This window comes from Cryptomeria japonica, chromosome 5 (genome assembly GCF_030272615.1).
Source record: "Cryptomeria japonica chromosome 5, Sugi_1.0, whole genome shotgun sequence".
NCBI classification, from domain to species: domain Eukaryota; kingdom Viridiplantae; phylum Streptophyta; class Pinopsida; order Cupressales; family Cupressaceae; genus Cryptomeria; species Cryptomeria japonica.
The window spans coordinates 703,780,810-703,799,201 of NC_081409.1; the positions used below are offsets into that span (position 1 = coordinate 703,780,810).

General features: G+C 33.8%; 1 protein-coding gene across 1 annotated transcript in view; it reads right to left on the reverse strand.

The window, feature by feature from the left end:
- LOC131876090 (disease resistance protein RUN1-like) overlaps positions 1–18,392 on the reverse strand; it is a 43,063-nt gene that overhangs the window by 5,737 nt on the left and 18,934 nt on the right. The window contains exons 2-3 of the mRNA XM_059220877.1: positions 12,036–13,707; positions 11,562–11,893 (exon numbers count right to left, since the gene is read on the reverse strand). Coding sequence (XP_059076860.1) covers positions 11,562–11,893; positions 12,036–13,707 — 2,004 coding nt within the window. The remainder of the gene's footprint in view (positions 1–11,561; positions 11,894–12,035; positions 13,708–18,392) is intronic.

An 18,392-nucleotide genomic window follows, 5' to 3' on the forward strand; every position in this document is an offset into this window, starting at 1 on the left:
CCTCCAACTGACCCTCAACTAACATTTAACAACTTTTCAAAAAGTTGTCATTGACAAATTTGACAACAAATGAACAACGTTTGCATCTTGTAACCAATTAACCGCAAAACTTCACAAATGACCCAGATGCTCTATAATGGTCCAAAATGACCTTATTTACACCAGTCCTTACAAAATAAGACAAAAACCTAAAGTTGGGCATATTTGCATGAAAGGGTACCCCTACACCAGAAACTTCCAAACTACCCTCAAATAAATGAAACCTTTAGACATGTGGAGGGCACATAAGTACCACTGAAGTTTTCCTAGCACACCCGGTGGAACCCAAAAGAGATTTTTATCATTGAATATTTCATGAATTCTTCAAAACACTCAACCTCAAGTGACATCTCAGAAAGTATTTGGTGACTCTGTAGGAATTAATACATCCCCTTATCTTTATGGGTATTTGTTCAAAATCCTAATATTTAACAGACCTATTGTTCTATTCCAAGATAGATAATTTACAAATCTCTTTATATAGTATGGAGAGAGTTTCCAAATTTCATAATTTCCCTCATTTCCATAAAAATACACACCATTTATTTTTTAGCCACAATGTTACACAAGTAAAAATGGTAATTTTCTTCGATATCTCTCCATAGCGGAAATAATTGAATAATCCTCAAATGTCTAACCCTTACTTTCTCTAGTGTCACTTTCCTGACAATAGGAATTCACTTCCCAACAAATTCAAGAGATACATTCTATCCCTTATCAACATGCATATCCCTTTAACCAACATAAAAATATAATAAATCTTAGCAATCATATCAAATTTCTAGACACAATTAAAATCCCTTGAGAAAGAACTAGAATATCGAGAACAAATTTTTCTCCAAGCCTAGTTACAATGATAGGAATTGGAAGCCCTAAGTTGGCAGCAGGAGCAATTTCAAATTTTCAAGCAAGTTAAATCTAAATCCCGGGCTCAACTCAAAATTCCAAGATCTAGCCAAGAGATATCTTTTGATGAATCAACTATTCTTGAGGATTCTAGACCTATGTTTAACAAGAAAATATTTCTTGAGAGAGTATCCCTATTCAAGAAGGCTAGTTTCTTTGGTATCGTTTGTAAAACCATTTCCTCCCATAGTCGTCATGATATCATATGATTTCCCTTTTTTACAGGGGGGCTCGTGGTCTAGAAATTGGATTAGTCCCGAGGACATGAAAAGGAGGATGAGCAACCTATTAATTACGAGCTTTTGCAAGCTCATAAAGGCAAGGAATTCCTTTCTTGGCAAGAGAAAAATGAAAGAGAACAACTGGACTACAAAGATGTTATCTATGTACAAGAAATGAGTGAGGAAAGTTACTCATGCCTCGTGTTAGAAGATTCCTTCTTCTTTGTTGAAGGAGAAGAAGAGAGCATGCCTGTTTTGATTTTGGAAGCAATTTCAAAACCTCAAAGTGATGTAATAAAGCTTTACAAGCAATCAAATCACGAGGTTAACCTCAAGGAGAAAAGTTAGGAGTAAATTGATGAAATCCAATTATGAGATAAATTAGAAGCATTTTTCTCATCTATTGACATTAAACCATTATCGGCTATGATGGTAAAGTATGAGAAACAAAGAAAGGGATGAAGACCTGATGCAATTAGGAGGGTCTTGAAGGTCAATTCTCATTGATTAAAAAATATCCAAAGAAGTAAAGTGTAGTTGTAAGTCCATTGATAACTACCATGCTATGAAGAGGATTCCCCATCAAGCATTTAGCTCAATAGGAAATCAGCAAGTCACCACAAGTTATACGTACTTCTAAGCAAGGAGAAGAATTTCAATGAGAATAGAAAATTCTCTCACTTACTACATATAGACAACATCTCCAAGTGGGTAAGTTTCATTATATATAGTGCTTGGGGTATATTTGGAAATCTCATTGGTTGTTTGTTGCTTTCCCTTTTTTTTATTTCATTTAGAAACATGTACGATATCAAAGGCTAAGAAGGAAGAGAAGCCTCTTTGAAAAGCCAATTAATGGTTTTGTTTATTTTTCCCATCTATTTTTTAGGTTAGGTTAGCTTGGTCACTTTTCCCTTTCAAGAAGTGCAATTGCAAATGCTATGTCCTCCTTACGAGGATCCCAAAATGCAATCATGCACATTTTTGTGGTTGAATCCCAATGGGTGGTTAAGCATTGTCTTTTGAGAACTAAACCCTCCTCAAGAACAAAATGGATCTTCAAACAAAAATGTGTTGGCCATTTGGTGGAATTGATTATGTGTTGCATTGATGTCAACACTAGCTATTTGGATGCTTTATCGGCACCCTTCTGGTTTTGGTAGGATGAGTGGTTTTTGGTTAACTTGGATTCGGCATGATCCGATAGACTCCGATATAATCTGGTGATGGAATTGTCTTGTTCATGATACTTATACTCATATTTGGTTAGTTGGTTTTGGTCTAGAGATTGGATGCTATCATGCCTGCTTAGAAGTTTGGTTTTTGGTTCCGGCGAGGGTTTCACCGGTAGATCTTCTGGAGATCTTTGATGAATTGCATAAGTGGTGTTGGTGCAACTTCTGATGGAGTTTTAGGATGTTGTTGGTGATCATGTTTGAGACTTGGTGGATGGAGATCATTGTTGAAGCGTGTAGACCTATACTTGGTCCCGATTGATCTAGATTATGGACTGACATTAATATAACATGTGGATAGGACCTATTGATGTATTTTCAAGATGTCTTATGCATCGATATTATTTGTTATTTTGTCTAAGGCTAACATGGTTTGTAATTATGTAATTGGTTTATTGTTTGGTGGCTGATCTGATTGTTTATGGTCGAGGGTTTGTATAAATAGATGTAAGATACCATTGTAGGTCATCATGGTTAATGTAAGAGATCATGGTCAAGGAATGTAATGTGCGAATAATATAATATCATTTAGGCAGAGGAGTCGGTCGATCATTAGAGATTGAATTGGGTTTTTGTAAGAGGATTTAGTCCTCCAGTATTGAGCTTAACTAGAACTGTACTCAAGCATAGGAGATGCTATCTTTTGTTGTTAAACACTTCTCTAGATTGTAGTCTAGATTTTTATGTAGTCAATGAGGCTCCTTTTGTGATGAGCAATGTGCTCTAGGATGGTTGCCTTCCTTGAAGTGTAGGCCCCTTCTTTGTAATTCACATACTTACTACAGAAGTATTATCTAACTGTGGGTAAGCTTCCCACCGTGGTTTTTCCCTTTATCGAGTTTTCCACGTACAAATCTTGGTGTTGTGTGGAGGTCTTTTATTCTGTGATTATTGTTTATGCTTAATTGGATTAACTGCTATTCTAGTATTATTGTTTTGGGTTTCGGTATTAAAGTTTAAATTGTTAATACTTCCAGTAATCTGTGACAACTGATTCACCCCCGCCCCCCCCCCCCTCGGTTGTCTTCTAGTTATCTGAACTGTCTAACAATTGGTATCAGAGCTTTGGTCCTCTTTGGAGAAATCTTAACCGCTTGAGGAAGATCCTATGGTGACAAATAGTTCAAGTTCATCTAGTTCTTCTAGAGATACCTTTCAAAAGGATATACAGAGGCTTGAAGGAACAAATTACATAGTATGGAAGATTCAGATGGAGACTCATCTGAGATATCTTGGCAAGGAGATTTGGGAGATCACACAAAATGGTATCACACCCTTTAATCCAAGATCTGTCAATCCTCCTCTGGCTAACCTGGACAAGGAGCTTGAGAATGATTGTAGAGCAATATAAGCCCTCTTGTGTGCACTTTCTAATGAGAAAATAATGGGATTAACAAACAAATCATCTGGAAAGGCTATATGGGATAAGTTGCAAACTCTTAATGAAGGTGACCCTATAGTGAAGATTGCTAAACTTGATGGTTACCAGGTGAGATATGAAAACATGAAGATGGAAGAAGATGAAAGGATTACTACATTCATGGAAAGGTTAAATGAGATTGTTATGGGAATTGAATGTTGTGGTGGAACTCTGAGCAAAGATGGAATTGTTTCTAAAGTCCGGAGAGTCTTACCACCAGCTTACAAAATAAAGGCTATTGCTATCAATAAGTTGAGAACAATGGCTAATACATCTGTCAACAAAGATACTTTGTTTGAGAAATTATCTGCTTTTGAGCTTGAGTAATTTGGAACTTTTGGAGCTATGAAGACTAAACCTACTTTTCATGTATCTACATTTGCAACCAGTAACAAAGACTGGAAAGATTTATATGCAAAAGAATTAGAACATATGAAGAGAGAAGATGATGAGTTTAAGAAACTTGAAGCACTGTTTTCTAGAAGAGTACCGAAAGGACTGGTAGGAAGTAAGTATGAAGGAAAAGAACCTTTTAAATATTTTGCATGTAATAAGATTGGTCATTTTGCATCTAGATGTTCTGAAAGGAATTCAAGATTTAAAGAAATAGTTAAAAGATCATTTAAGCCTAACCCTGGATATCAGAACAAGTATAGATTCAAGAAAAACAGAGACAAATCATGCTACATAGCGGATGAGGAAGGCATTACTGATTAAGATGATGAACCGATAGAAGACTCTACTAGTGGATCTGGCAATGGGAAGGAATGGGTGTTCTTGGCTATCAAGCAAGATGATCTAGCACTAGAAGAGAATGTACTTGAGGAGAAGGCACTTGCTGCTAAAATTGAGGATACGGATGAATGGGTAATTGGCAGTGATTGTTCACATCATATGACTAGAGATAAAGGGAAGTTTTTGTCTTTGCAAGAATTTGATGGTGGACTAGTTAGATTTGGAGATGACAAGGCATGTATGATCAAGGGAAAAGGAACTATATCATTGGATGGTAAGAACAATACTGACAACATTTATTATGTTGAAGGTTTGAAGCATAATCTTTTGAGTGTAGGAAAATTGGTAGATAAAATATTTTAATTAGAGTTCAAGGATGGAAAATGCAAAATCATTAACAAATCTAGCTTGGAGATTGTAACCGGTACACAGACAAAAGGTAATATATTTTATTTGAACTCCAGTGAGAAGACATGTTTGATTACATAGACTGATGAGAGTTGGCTATGGCATAAAAGACTGTGTCATGTGAATTTTGATTTTATTGTGAAGATCAATTCAACTAAGGTTGTTAGAGATATACCTAAGATTATGAAGCCCTATAATCCGGTATGTAAAGAATGTCAAATGGGTAAATAGGTCAGAACCTCTTTTAGGAGTATACAAGATAAATCAAAAGATATTCTTGAACTTATTCATACTGATTTGTGTGGCCCTACTAGAGTTAAAAGTTTTTATTGTGATAGATATTTCATGTTAATCATTGATGATTATTATAGAATGATGTGGGTTACTTTTTTGAGAGAAAAAACTGAAGCATTTGAAAAGTTTAAAATCTTTAAGGCTAAATTGGAAACTAAGATAGGATTGAAGATTAAATGTTTGAGATCGGATCATGGTGGAGAATTCACATCCAGTGAGTTTAATAACTTTTGTGACAAGCATGGTATAAGAAGATAATTTTCTGCTCCCCGGACACCTCAGCAGATTGGAGTTGTGGAAAGGAAAAATAGAACTATCTTGGATGCTACTAGAACAATGATGATGGAAGAAAATCTACCTCATATCTACTGGAGAGAAGTAGTGAGTACAGGGGTTTATATATTCAACAAAGTACACATCAAAGGAGAAATCGGTAAGACACCTTATGAATTATGGTTTGGCAATACACCTATAGTTAAGTATTTTAGAACTTTTGGTAGTAAATGTTATATTAGGAGAGATGATACTATTGGGAAATTTGATCTCGGATGTGATGAAGGCATATTTCTTGGTTATTTTAATGAAAGAAAAGCATATAGATGTTATAACAAGAGATTGCAGAGAATATTGGAGAGTGCTAATGTCAAAGTAGATGAGCTGAGCAAAAGTCAAATCAGAGTTTATGAGAAGGAACTGGCAGTGGAAATGATTATATCTGAACCGGTAGCACCTTTACCGGAATAAAGAGTTGAACCAGTTACTTCGGCAACATAAGAGAATTTTACAATAACTGAAGAACAAGGAAGATGAGCAGAGAGTCAGAAGACTCCTAGGTATGTGAGATTGAATCATTCGTAAGATCAAATCATTGGGGATACGAGCAATGGAATTATGACAAGAAGAAGACTGGCAACTAATGAAGTATGTTTGATTTCATAACTTGAATCGGTATCGGTAATTGAGGCATGTAAAGATAAATTTTGGTTAAAAGCTATGGAAGAAGAATTAGATTAGATTGAGAAAAATTACAAATTGACTTTGGTTCCTCGACCTAAAAATGAAAATGTTATTGGAACTAAATGGGCTTTTAGGAATAAATTGAATGAGGATGGTCAAGTTATAAGGAATAAGGCTAGATTGGTTTGTAAAGGATATTCTCAAAAGGAAGGAATTAATTATGGAGAAAATTTTGCACTGGTAGCTAGGATTGAAGCTGTAAGATTATTTCTTGCCTATGCTGCTTATAAAAACTACAAGGTTTATCAGATAGATGTTAAATGTGCATTTTTGAATGGGGATCTTGATGAGAAAGTTTATATTGAGCAACCTGATGGTTTTTCACTATCAGATGATACTGATATGGTTTGTAGGTTAAGGAAATCTTTATATGGATTGAAATAAGCTCCTAGAGTTGGTTGCAAGGTTGGATAAATATCTTTTGAAGCTTGGTTTTACTAAGGGAAGTGCTGACAGTAATTTATATTATAAAATCACTAATGATAATATACTAATTGTTGAAGTATTTGTTGATGACATTATTTTTGGAGGTGAACATAAATTATGCATAGAATTTTCTAAGAATATCGAGAAACAATTTGAGATGCCTATGATTGGTGAGATGAAATTTTTCTTAGACTTGCAGATTACTCAGACTGATAAAGGTATTTTTATCTGTCAAACTAAATATGCTAAGGAATTGTTGAAGAAATTTGGTATGAGAGATTCTAAACCAATAAGTACACCTATGGTTACAAGTGAGAAATTGACAAGTAAAGATTTTTTTGCACCGGTAAATCCTACAAGATACAAGTCTATGATTGGTGGTCTACTTTATTTGACTCAGAGTAGGCCTGACATTATGAATGTTGTTTGTATTTTTTCAAGATTTCAGAGTGATCCTAAAGAAAATCATGAAATGGTGGTGAAAAGGATTTTTAGATACTTGCAAGGTACATCAGAATATGGTTTATGGTACCCTAAGGATGATTACTTCACTTTATGATCATATACAGATGCTTACTGGGCTGGAGATGTTGATGACCAGAAAAGTACTTCCGATGGAGCTTTCTTTCTTGGAAAGAAGTTGGGTTCATGGATTAGCAAGAAACAATCATGTACTTATCTATCTAATGTTGAAGGTGAGTATGTTGTTGCTTCTACTAACTGTACACAAGTTTTATGGATGAAGCAAATGTTGAAGGATATAAAGGTGGATTGTGATGCACTAACAATTATTCACTATGATAATTAATTCTATTGATATTTCAAAGAATCCAGTATTTCATTCTAAGACAAAGCACATATCTATCAAGTATAACTTTTTGAAGGAAAAGGTGGAAGCAAATGAAGTTAAACTGGTTTATGTGAACCCTAAAGAATAGATTGTAGATATTTTCACTAAACCTTTATCCAAGGAAGCATTTGATTACCTAAGAGACATATTGGGGGTTTCCGCCCCTCTGACAGAGACTTGATTGATGCAGTTTGGCATCAGTCTGACATGAATTATCATAGATACTATTCATTACAGCACTAATGTGGGATGCTACTGCTCAGGGGGAGTAGTCAGCTTTGAGATTCAGAGGCTTATTTTTTTTCTTTGATATTTTTGTCAGATTTTTGGCATTGATGTCAAAGGGGGAGAGATAATGATGTGAAAAAGTAAATAGAAAACAGGGAGAAATATTATTCAAAGGGGGAGAGTTATTGATATTCAGAGTTATATACAGATGATTGTTGATTGTCTTCCACAGGGAGAGACTTGTTTGGCATCTCTTGGTACTGAGATGTTTTTCACATCTAGTGTTGTCATGAATGCCAAAGGGGGAGATTGTTGGCCATTTTGTGGAATTGATTATGTGTTGCATTGATGTTTTGTTATTGATGTCAACACTAGTTGTTTGGATGCTTTAACGACACCCTTCTAGTTCTGGTAGGATGAGTGGTTTCTAATTAACTTGAATCTGGCATGATCTGGTAGACTTTGATATAATCTGGTGATGGAATTGACTTATTCATGACACTTATACTCAAATTTGGTCAGTTGGTTTTGTTTTGTAGATTGGATGCTATCTTGCCTTCTTCGAAGCTTGGTTTGTGGTTCCCGCGAGGGTTTCACCGATAGAGATTTTGGAGATCTTGATGAATTGTATAAGTGGTGTTGGTACAGCTTCTGATGGAGTTTTAGGATGCTCATGTTCGAGACTTGGCGAATGGAGACCGTTGTTGAAGCGTGTGGACCTATACTTGGTCCCGATTAATCTAGGTTATGGACCGACATTAATGTAATGTGTGGATAGGACCTATTGATTTATTTCTGGGATGTCTTATGTGTTGATATTATTTGTTATTTGGTCTAAGGCTAACATGGTTTGTAATTATGTAATTGGTTTAATGTCTGGTGGCCGACCTGATTGTTTATGGTCAAGGGTTTGTATAAATAGATGTAAGATCTCATTGTAGATCATCATGGTTAATGTAAGAGGTCATGATCAAGGAATGTAATGTGTGAATAATATAATATCATCCAAGCCAAGGAGTTGGTCGATTATTGGAGATCGAATTGGGTTTTTGTAAGAGGATTTAGTCCTCTAGTATTGAGCTTAACCGGAACTGTACTCAGGCATAGGAGATGGTATCTATTGCAATTTAATATTTCTTTGAATTGTAGTCTGGATTTTTATGTAGTTAGTGAGGCTCCTTTTGTGATGAGCAGTGTGCTCTAAGTTGTTGGCCTTCCTTCAAGTGCAGACCCCTTCTTTGTAATTCACATACTTAGTGCATAAGTATTATCTGACTGTGGGTAGGCTTCCCACCATGGTTTTTCCCTTTACTGCCTTTTCCACGTGTGAATCTTGGTGTTGTGTGGATGGTTTTTATTTTGTTATTATTGTTTATGCTTAATTGATTTAATTACTATTCCGGTATTACTATTTTGGGTTTTAGTATTAAAGTTTAAATTGTTAATGCTTCCGGTGATCTGTGACAACTGATTCACGCCCCCCCCCCCCCTCGTTCAGTTGTCTTATGGTTATACAAAAGGATTTTCAGGAGACTCACATGTAAGGAATTCAAAAAATTTAATTAATGCTACTTTGCAATGTAAAGTGACACTACATTCATCAAGAGATAACTGCATGAAAAGAGACACATATCCATTCTCTCACAACCCATAGTTGAGGTAAAATCAAGTGCAACACTTACCATATGATTTGAAGTACACTCTATCCACTACCAATTGATGTATGCAGTGATTAAAAAAACCCTATTTTAAATGATACATTGTAAAAGTAAGTATTATTTTTTTCATTTTAAACTAAGATTGGTGTTCTTTCATATACAATTAGAGTATTTTATTTCATTCATAAGTGTTAGCCATAAATTCATCATTGTCAAACCATGTTTTAGTCTTAAAATATTATACTCAAATGTAATGAAATAAATTCTTGTGCAATGGAAAATAATGTAAAATGCAGACACTTTCAACACCATGCATAGCTCTAATAAAATTTTGCAAAGTGCTTGAAATATTGTAAGCTATTTATATGTATTCATAATTTATGTGAAAAAATTGTGCATGTATGCTTTCAATTGTTTGTATTGAAAAATTTCAAAATAACTCTTTAGTTTAGCAAAAAAAATTAGAAAAAAAGATAAAAAAGGAACAAGATTATAAATCATTCAAAGGGGGATATCCCCCTTGGTCTCTTCATCATTAGTGTCCATGTTAGAAAACATAGCTCATTCACTTTCCATACTCTTTCGTATCCAAGTGATCTGCACCCTTCATAGCAGTAACCAAAGACCTCAAGTCCTCCCACCAGTTCCCGCTATTTATGGGATCCACTCCCAACACCTTCCTTGGGAATTCAAAATCAAGAACAGATCACTCCTAATGCCTCTCAACCTTGGTTATCTGAAATCTGGCAAGGAAGGGTAGCCAAGGAACCACACCATCTTTTTCAACATAAGCCCTTAAATTAGTGAAATTTGGGATGCCTATGCCATATTGAGCTACATATAGAAATTCATCCATACCAACATTGTACTCATTCCCAAATAGGTCTCTAGTAAGCTTCAAAGTATCAAGCTTCATTCCCCCCAGACCCAATAGAAAAGCTACAAAACAAAAGACTATGTTAGTAAGGACTCTATACTAGTCCTCAAAAACTAGAAAGCCCTTGCCCAAAACTCACTTGATGACAATCATTACCAAGTCATTTTTCATGCTTATTACCACTAAGACACTAAGACACAAATTATGGTTTTTTAGTGGTTTGTGTGAAGATTTCTTCATGTTGAAAAACTTCAAGAGAAAAAGTATTTATGGTGGGGAAAATGTCACTTGATATGTAAAAGTCAAGACCAATGGAAAGGTTCAAAGGGTATATCTTCAACCAAGAAGAATGGGGAAGGAAAATTTTGCACCAATTATTTTTCAGAAGAAAATGATGAGAGATTTTGCTAGGGTTAGGAGGGAAATGGAGATAAGGAAAGTGGTGGAGGATAATTAATGTAAGTATGGATGGATGATATCGATTGACAATTTGTTAAGAGGCCATTAATGATTATTTATAAAACATACCTAAGAAGAATGAAAGAAAAACCTTTTTTTTTGGTCAAGGATAGAATAGAGGAAGAATTTGGTTGGAAGCTATATATGGTGGATTAGAACCTTCAAAATGAGTATGAGAGAGAATTTTTTAGTTGGAATAATTATTAAAAAAAAGTTAGGTATTGATTTTGTTTAATCTACATACTAGGAGTTCCAGTTATTGTTCACAATAATAACTATGAGAAGAAAATAAAATCAATATCAAAAGTTATTTTGTCAAATATTATTTTACCAAATGAATAAAAAAAATAGCTATTTTACAATCATATATAACAACTTGATCAATATAATAAAAATAATCAAATATCACTAACATAAAAATATTTTTTAGATTTACAAAAATATCTTTTGAAATTCAAACACTTTATATAATTAATTTTATTTTTATTTTTATTTTTAGTCATAAATTTTTAGGATTAGAACATACACATTTCCCTCCACAAATTAAAAACATACACATTTCCCTCCACAAATTAAAATTAAAACCTAATTAACATAATTTACAAAATTTAAAATTTAAAAATTAACTATTAAAATTTAAATATGATTTAAAATACTTATGATTCAAAAAATTACACCCAAAATTCGCATTACAAGAATTTTAAAGAAAAACTATAATTGCAATATTCACTATGAAAAAAGTATGATGAAAAAAATAATGGCATTCGACTCTCTCAATGTGTTCAAACGTTGGATAAAATAGTACCATGTAAAGATGCATTGGCACATAGGAATAACAAGGGCATTCGAGCGGCGTATGGCTACGTACTTTCTCATGCAAATATTTGACTGCAGAAAGGTTTTGGAATACACAGGAACAAGAATGTCAATATCACTGCTATCAATTGCCTCTCTAATGTCACTACTTTCCTCATCCTCACTGCAAGGGCATATACGAAGTGATCCGGTGCGCAGGTATTTGTACTTATAATAATACATCGATATTTCCCTTTCATCTGCTGCGTGGTATATAAAGTAGACATTAAACTTCTTCTGCACCAAGCTTCCAATGCCGACCCTTCTGCAAAATTTAAAACCATTTCAATCACTACTTTATCACGAGACAAAATTTCAAACAATTCAATATAAATATATTTTCTTTCAAAGCTTTTAAATAGAGTCCGTATAGACCAAATTAAATGTACCTATAAATTATTTTTTACCTGTTTAACTCCCTAAGCTGGGCTAACTTGACAACCCCATCATGAAAGCTTTGTAGGTCTTTCCAATCTGATAAATGCAATCTCTTTAGATTTTGTAGCTTGCCCAAAGGGTAACGAAGGCTCTGTAAACCTGAACAACCACGCATGGACAAATGTTGGAGTTGTGCCAAGTCGCCTTTTGTGTTGCGAAGATACCTTAACCCTGTGCAATATTTCAATCGCAGCTTTCTTAGTCGAGCTAAATTACCTAGTGTGCTGGGAAGGCTGCGTAGAACTGTACATGCTCTCAGCTCCAACATTTCTAGCTGCATGAGATTGCCCACAGTATCCGGAAGGCTTGTTAAATTGGTACAGTTGCGAACATGTAACTCCTTCAATTGTGACAAGTTACCAAGGGTGTTTGGAAGTGTTGTGAGAGCTACACAATTCTCTAGATTCAAGCATCGGAGGTTCACCAAGCTGTCCAGGGTATTTGGGATTCTCGTAAGACTTGCACACTGCTCTATACTTAAAATCCTCACTTGGGACCAACTACTATCTAGCTGGAATCTGTTTCTTAATCTTAACCATGTATACGTATCATTTAATTCACAATTTCTAATTTTTATCCATAACAAATTTGGAGCTAAATTTCCAATGTTGCCCACTACTTTTGTATTTTGCACAACAAGGTAGCGTAGGGAAGGCATTTTGTGCAAGCTAAGGGGCTCTCTTCCATTCTGTCCTGTGTAAACAGGCATATTCACTCCCTCTGCTCTGTCTCTGCTCAAAGTTCTGTGTACACCCGTAGGCAGCCACAGTCTGCTATTGTTACCAACCTGCTCTTGAATCCCTCTTCCCATTTCCCGCAAAAGGTCATGCATATTGAGGAGATCTGGAGTGCCACTGTAGTTTATAAGCATTTTCAGCATAAGATTTTTGAGGGCTGTTTGAACTCTGTTTGGGTATAAAACTTCCCAGAAGATAACAGCGTCATGTTTCCTTTCACCAGCAAAGCAACAAGCTATATCTAAAAATATTTCCTTCTCAACATGGCTAAGTCCGTCATAACTGATTCGAAGGACTCCGGATATTTCTTGATTTTTCCCAATGTTATGGAGAGCTTCTTCCCAACATTGAATGTCGTCCTGCTCCTTCTTATCAAACAAATGGGCTCCAATAACTTGTAATGAAAGAGGATGCCCCCAGCAAGCTCTTGCAATTCTTGTAGAAATATTTTTGTAGGGGGTCTTCGCGAATGGCCTTGAGAAAGCAGGCCAACAAAACAATTGAAGAGCATCATATTCCCCTAGCCCAGTCATTTCCAGAGCTGAATCAACCTCAGCAAGATTGAGTATGTGTCGATTTCGGGATGTAATGATGATTCTGCTACCAGGCCCGAACCAATCCCCATTCACTTCATCCAAGTGGCTCCGATCAGTCACATCATCCAATATGACAAGGGCACGAACTCCTTGTAATAGGTTTTCCATCAGTGCTTTTCCCTCAGCAACACTTGAAGCTTCTCCATGGTAATTTACCAATCTTCTTAGAATTGCCCGTTGCAAGTCTACAAGAGTATTATTTTTCTGTGCAAAGAAATAAGCATCAAACCTGGCATAAATTCTATTGTAAACAACCTTGGCGAAGGTGGTTTTACCAACGCTGCCTATACCACTGACTCCCACTCTCACTGTGCTATGCGATCTATTTTACTGAGTAGGTCACAAATATGTGTTTCAATTCCCACAAGATGGACAGGGACATCCAGCGGAGTAATCTTTAAGGTATTCAACACGTGCTGTAACTAAATATAAAAGAGAGACCCACAATTGACTATAGAAACAAATCAACCAAAAAATATGTATATCCATTTACATATACATCTCACATATACATAAATATGTATATGTGTGTATATAATATACATACATGTATATATAAGAAAAAACAAGACAAAAAATACACATACATACATAAACATACATACATACATACATACATATATATATATACACATATATACACATATATGTATATATATCTATATATACACATACATACATACATACATACATACATATATATACACATATATGTATATATATCTATATATATACATACATATACATACACACATATATATACATAATAAAAAATAAAAAACATATATGTATATTTACATATTCGCACATACATATACATATATGTTTTATATATATATATATATATAATTATTTACATATTCTCACACACATATACATATATGTTTTTAATATTTTAATATATATATATATATATTTGTATTTTTATATACAAATACAAAAATACAAATAGTTTCTTGGTCATTTTTCTCATTTGCTCTCACATGTATCATTCTGATGATGGATCACAAATTGTGATCCGAAACATTAAATAAATAAAATAATTAAATAAATAAAATAATTTTTTTTATTTTTCATACATTTAAATATCACAAACACATGGAATTTAATACTTTTAAATGAAATGCACCTTTGACGTGACATAAATTACATCGAAAGTATATCTTATTTTTGAAAAAGACACTTAACTAGCTAGCCATTGATTTTATTATTGGCAGTTCAGTTTTTTCCTTCAACTTCTGACTCTATTTATGTGAAAAGTTTTTCTTCCAATTTTTTGTTGACCGCTTTTTTAAATTCATTTACTTCCGTAAAAAGACTACCCTTTGCTTTGTAGTTGTTATTTGATTAAGAGTGACGTGTTATTAATAAAAAATTTAAAAAACTAAAGTTTCTAGTAAATGCTCTTTGAGCTCTATGACTTGAATCTACAACTTACATAAATGAATAATTTAAAAATTCTATATTTTTTCCTTTCATCATTAATTGTTAAACCTTTTTTAATAGCTATTTTAAATTTACTATCACTTGGTCAGATTTTCCTATCTTAATATGAAATACAATAAAATGTACTTACATTATTTATTTATTTTAAATGTATTTAGATTATATATATTTTTAAATAAATGCTTTTTTTATTTTTTAAGTTTTAATAATTATTATATTTTAATATATAAATTTAGTTTTATTTTAAAATAACAAATATAATGTATAAATAATATATTAGATGTTTAAAATATTGTATTTTTTTTATTTTAATAATTATTATATATACACAACTAATTAATTTTAATATATAATATAAAAATTTCGATAATACTTTTATCTAGCATATATAGAAAGAAGGGAAAATAATAATAATTTTTTAATTAAATATTATATAAGTTTTTAAGATTTAAATAATTATTATATTTTTAATATATAAATTTAATCTATTGTTAGAATAATAAATATAATATATAAATAATAAAATATAGTTTAGAAAAAACAAAACAAAAAAATTATAGTTTAAACTTTTTAATTTTTAATTTTATATAGATAAACAATAATGTAGTTTTAATTAAATAGTGTCTCAGTTTCTAATATTTAATAATTATTATATTATAATATATAAATTTAATTTAGTTTCAAAATAATAAATATAATATATATAGTAAATTGTATGTTTAAAACTTTGTAATTTTTTCTCTTTTTATTAATTTTTAATAATTATCATATTATAATATCTAATATATAAAAATTCATTTTAATAAGTATTATATGAAAAGTTTAATATTATTATTATTTAACTTTTAAATATATAGGTAAATAAAAATAATTTTTAATTAAATATTATTTTTTAATTTTTTAATAATTATTATATTATAGATGTTATTAGCTTCTGAATGGAGCTGGGCGGGAAAGTTGGTTCTGGTAACTGTGCTGGATTCTTTGTGCTTCTATCGCATGGGCAGAAGGATTCAGACACACATGTTGAAGCGCATGTGGATGGAGAGAACAAAAAGGAAGGGTACCCATCTGGGGACCCTCCTTTTGACCCTGGAGATAAGGGGGAATCACGTGAAGGAGTCTCCAACCGAGAGGGAATATTGAAAGAGGGACCTGAGCGGGAAAAGAATGTTGTACAAAAGGATCCCTCGATATCCTAGGCCAGAATAGTTGGATCGAGGGTCGGAATACTTGGGTCGAAACTTACTGCAAAATCTTCCTTTCTTAGTGTTTCAGACTTATCAGACAAGGCAGCGAGTAAGTTTGTTATCTCCATTCTCGACGCTATCATTGATCATAATATATCATTAATGGCCTTCACTTTAGTTGGAAAATTTGTTAGTCCAAGACCTAACATTGATGTGGTGAGAGATTTCACCAAAAAGAAATGGCAATTGAAAGGCCAAGTTGAAATCTTTGCGATGCCTAAAGGCTTTTTTGCCTTCAACTTTTCGTGTTCGAAAGATTTGGAAGGTGTTCTGTATGGAGGTCCTCGGATGGTTAGGAGATCTTTGCTTTCCTTAAGAAAATGGTCCCCTAATTAGGAGTTAAATGATTCCTTTTTTGACTTGGCTCTTGTCTGGGTCAGGCTGCCTAGTTTGCCCGTGGATTTTTGGTTTGAATATGTCTTCAAGGGCATTGCCATTTCCTTTGGTGATCTTCTTGCCATAGACTCAATGACTTCATCTAGAAAAAGGTTGGTGTATGACAAGATTTGTCTAAATGTCTGTCAGAACACTGATCTACCATCATCAATTGATATTTTCTCTAAGCTGGGCAAATGGGTGCAAGCTATAGAGTGTCAATCCTTACCCTTTGTTTGCTTTCATTGCAAAAAAATGGGACACTGGGCCAAGTGTTGTCCTAGCATTCAAAGGAACCCACCTAATAGCAAAGGATCTCATAAGCATGTCTGGAGGGAGAAACAAAATAAAGGTGATGGTTGTTAGGATAACCAGTGAACAACTGAGAGGGGGGGTGAATCAGTTGTTAACAGATTATATCAATTAATTCACTTTACAACCTTAAATTGGAGCACATAAACATTGAATACCAAAATAGTAGAAATAGATACCAGTAAAAATAGATACCGGTAAACAATGCAACTCAACAATAAAAAAGATAATCAACACAATGCAACCATACCACATAACACCATGATTTGTACGTGGAAAACCCAGTAAGGGGAAAACCCACAATGGGAAGCCTACCCACAGTTAGATGATACTTTTGCAGAAAGTATGTGATACAATGAGGGGCCTGCACATGCAGGAAGGCACACTGGCTAGAGCACACTGCTCATTACAAAAGAGTCTCACTGACTATAGAGAGGTTAAAACCACCTCAAGATAATTGGACAACAATCCAGTAGAGTGAACTGCCAAAGATAGCATCTACCATGCCTGATTACAGTCCCAGTTAAGCTCAATACTAGAGGCCTTTGACCTCTTACATAAACCCAATTTGATATTCAATGATCGACCTAATCCTCTGCCCAAATGATATTATAATATTCGCATATTACATTCATTTTTCCCATATCCACGGTCTACAATGAGATCTTACATTAATTTATACCAACCCTAAGGCCTAAACCAATTAGGTTGGCCACCTAAAAGATATTACAAATATGATCATTGCATACATCCATATTACAATGATATGTCATGTCGGCTTTAGACCAAAACAACATTAACCAATCCATAAATCATCTCGGTAACATGTAGAGAACACGTTAACATGATACCAGTCCATAACCCAAATAGGCACTAGACCTATTCTGGGATCACCATACCAAAGTGATGTCTCCAACTAGTTGAAGCACGATCAGAGGTCATTTTCTACATCCTAGAAACTGCACCAACACCACTTATACATCTTGTCAAAGATTCTCAATAAAAGCTATGTCGGTAAAACCTTAAACCTATGTCGGTAAGGGTTTGCTAGAGTGTATGATAGCATCCGATCACCAAGTCAATACCAACTAACCAAGACATGCTCCAGAAGCATGTAACACATAGATCCGCACCGTTTTGTCAGAATATACTTACCAGTGTATGTCAGGATATGTATACACGTACACACGAGTATAATTACCTTTGCATACATGGAAAGTCTTACCAATTATTAACACACTGGTACATACTTTTCGTATATACCCATGTATGGTACATACATGCACCTGTATCCACTCCTTTGCAAACACAATGAGTACTCTTGGTGTCTAAGATTTAAGGCTTAGTTTACTTTAGTCATAAATTAACAATGGCCTTGTCCTTTGTGTTATACTATCTTAAAATTTCATAAGAGCAGAGATTATTCGAGTAAGATTTATTCCAAACTGTAGTTTAACTTTGATTTACAAGTGAGTCTATATAATTATTTCACTGTTTGTTGTTTAGTTTCAGTTGTTCTATCGAGGTTGCTAAAGATTTAATTTCCTTGTTTTAGGAAGATAACAGTAGGAGTATCATAATATAGATATCTTGCCTTCTCAAATAAATTG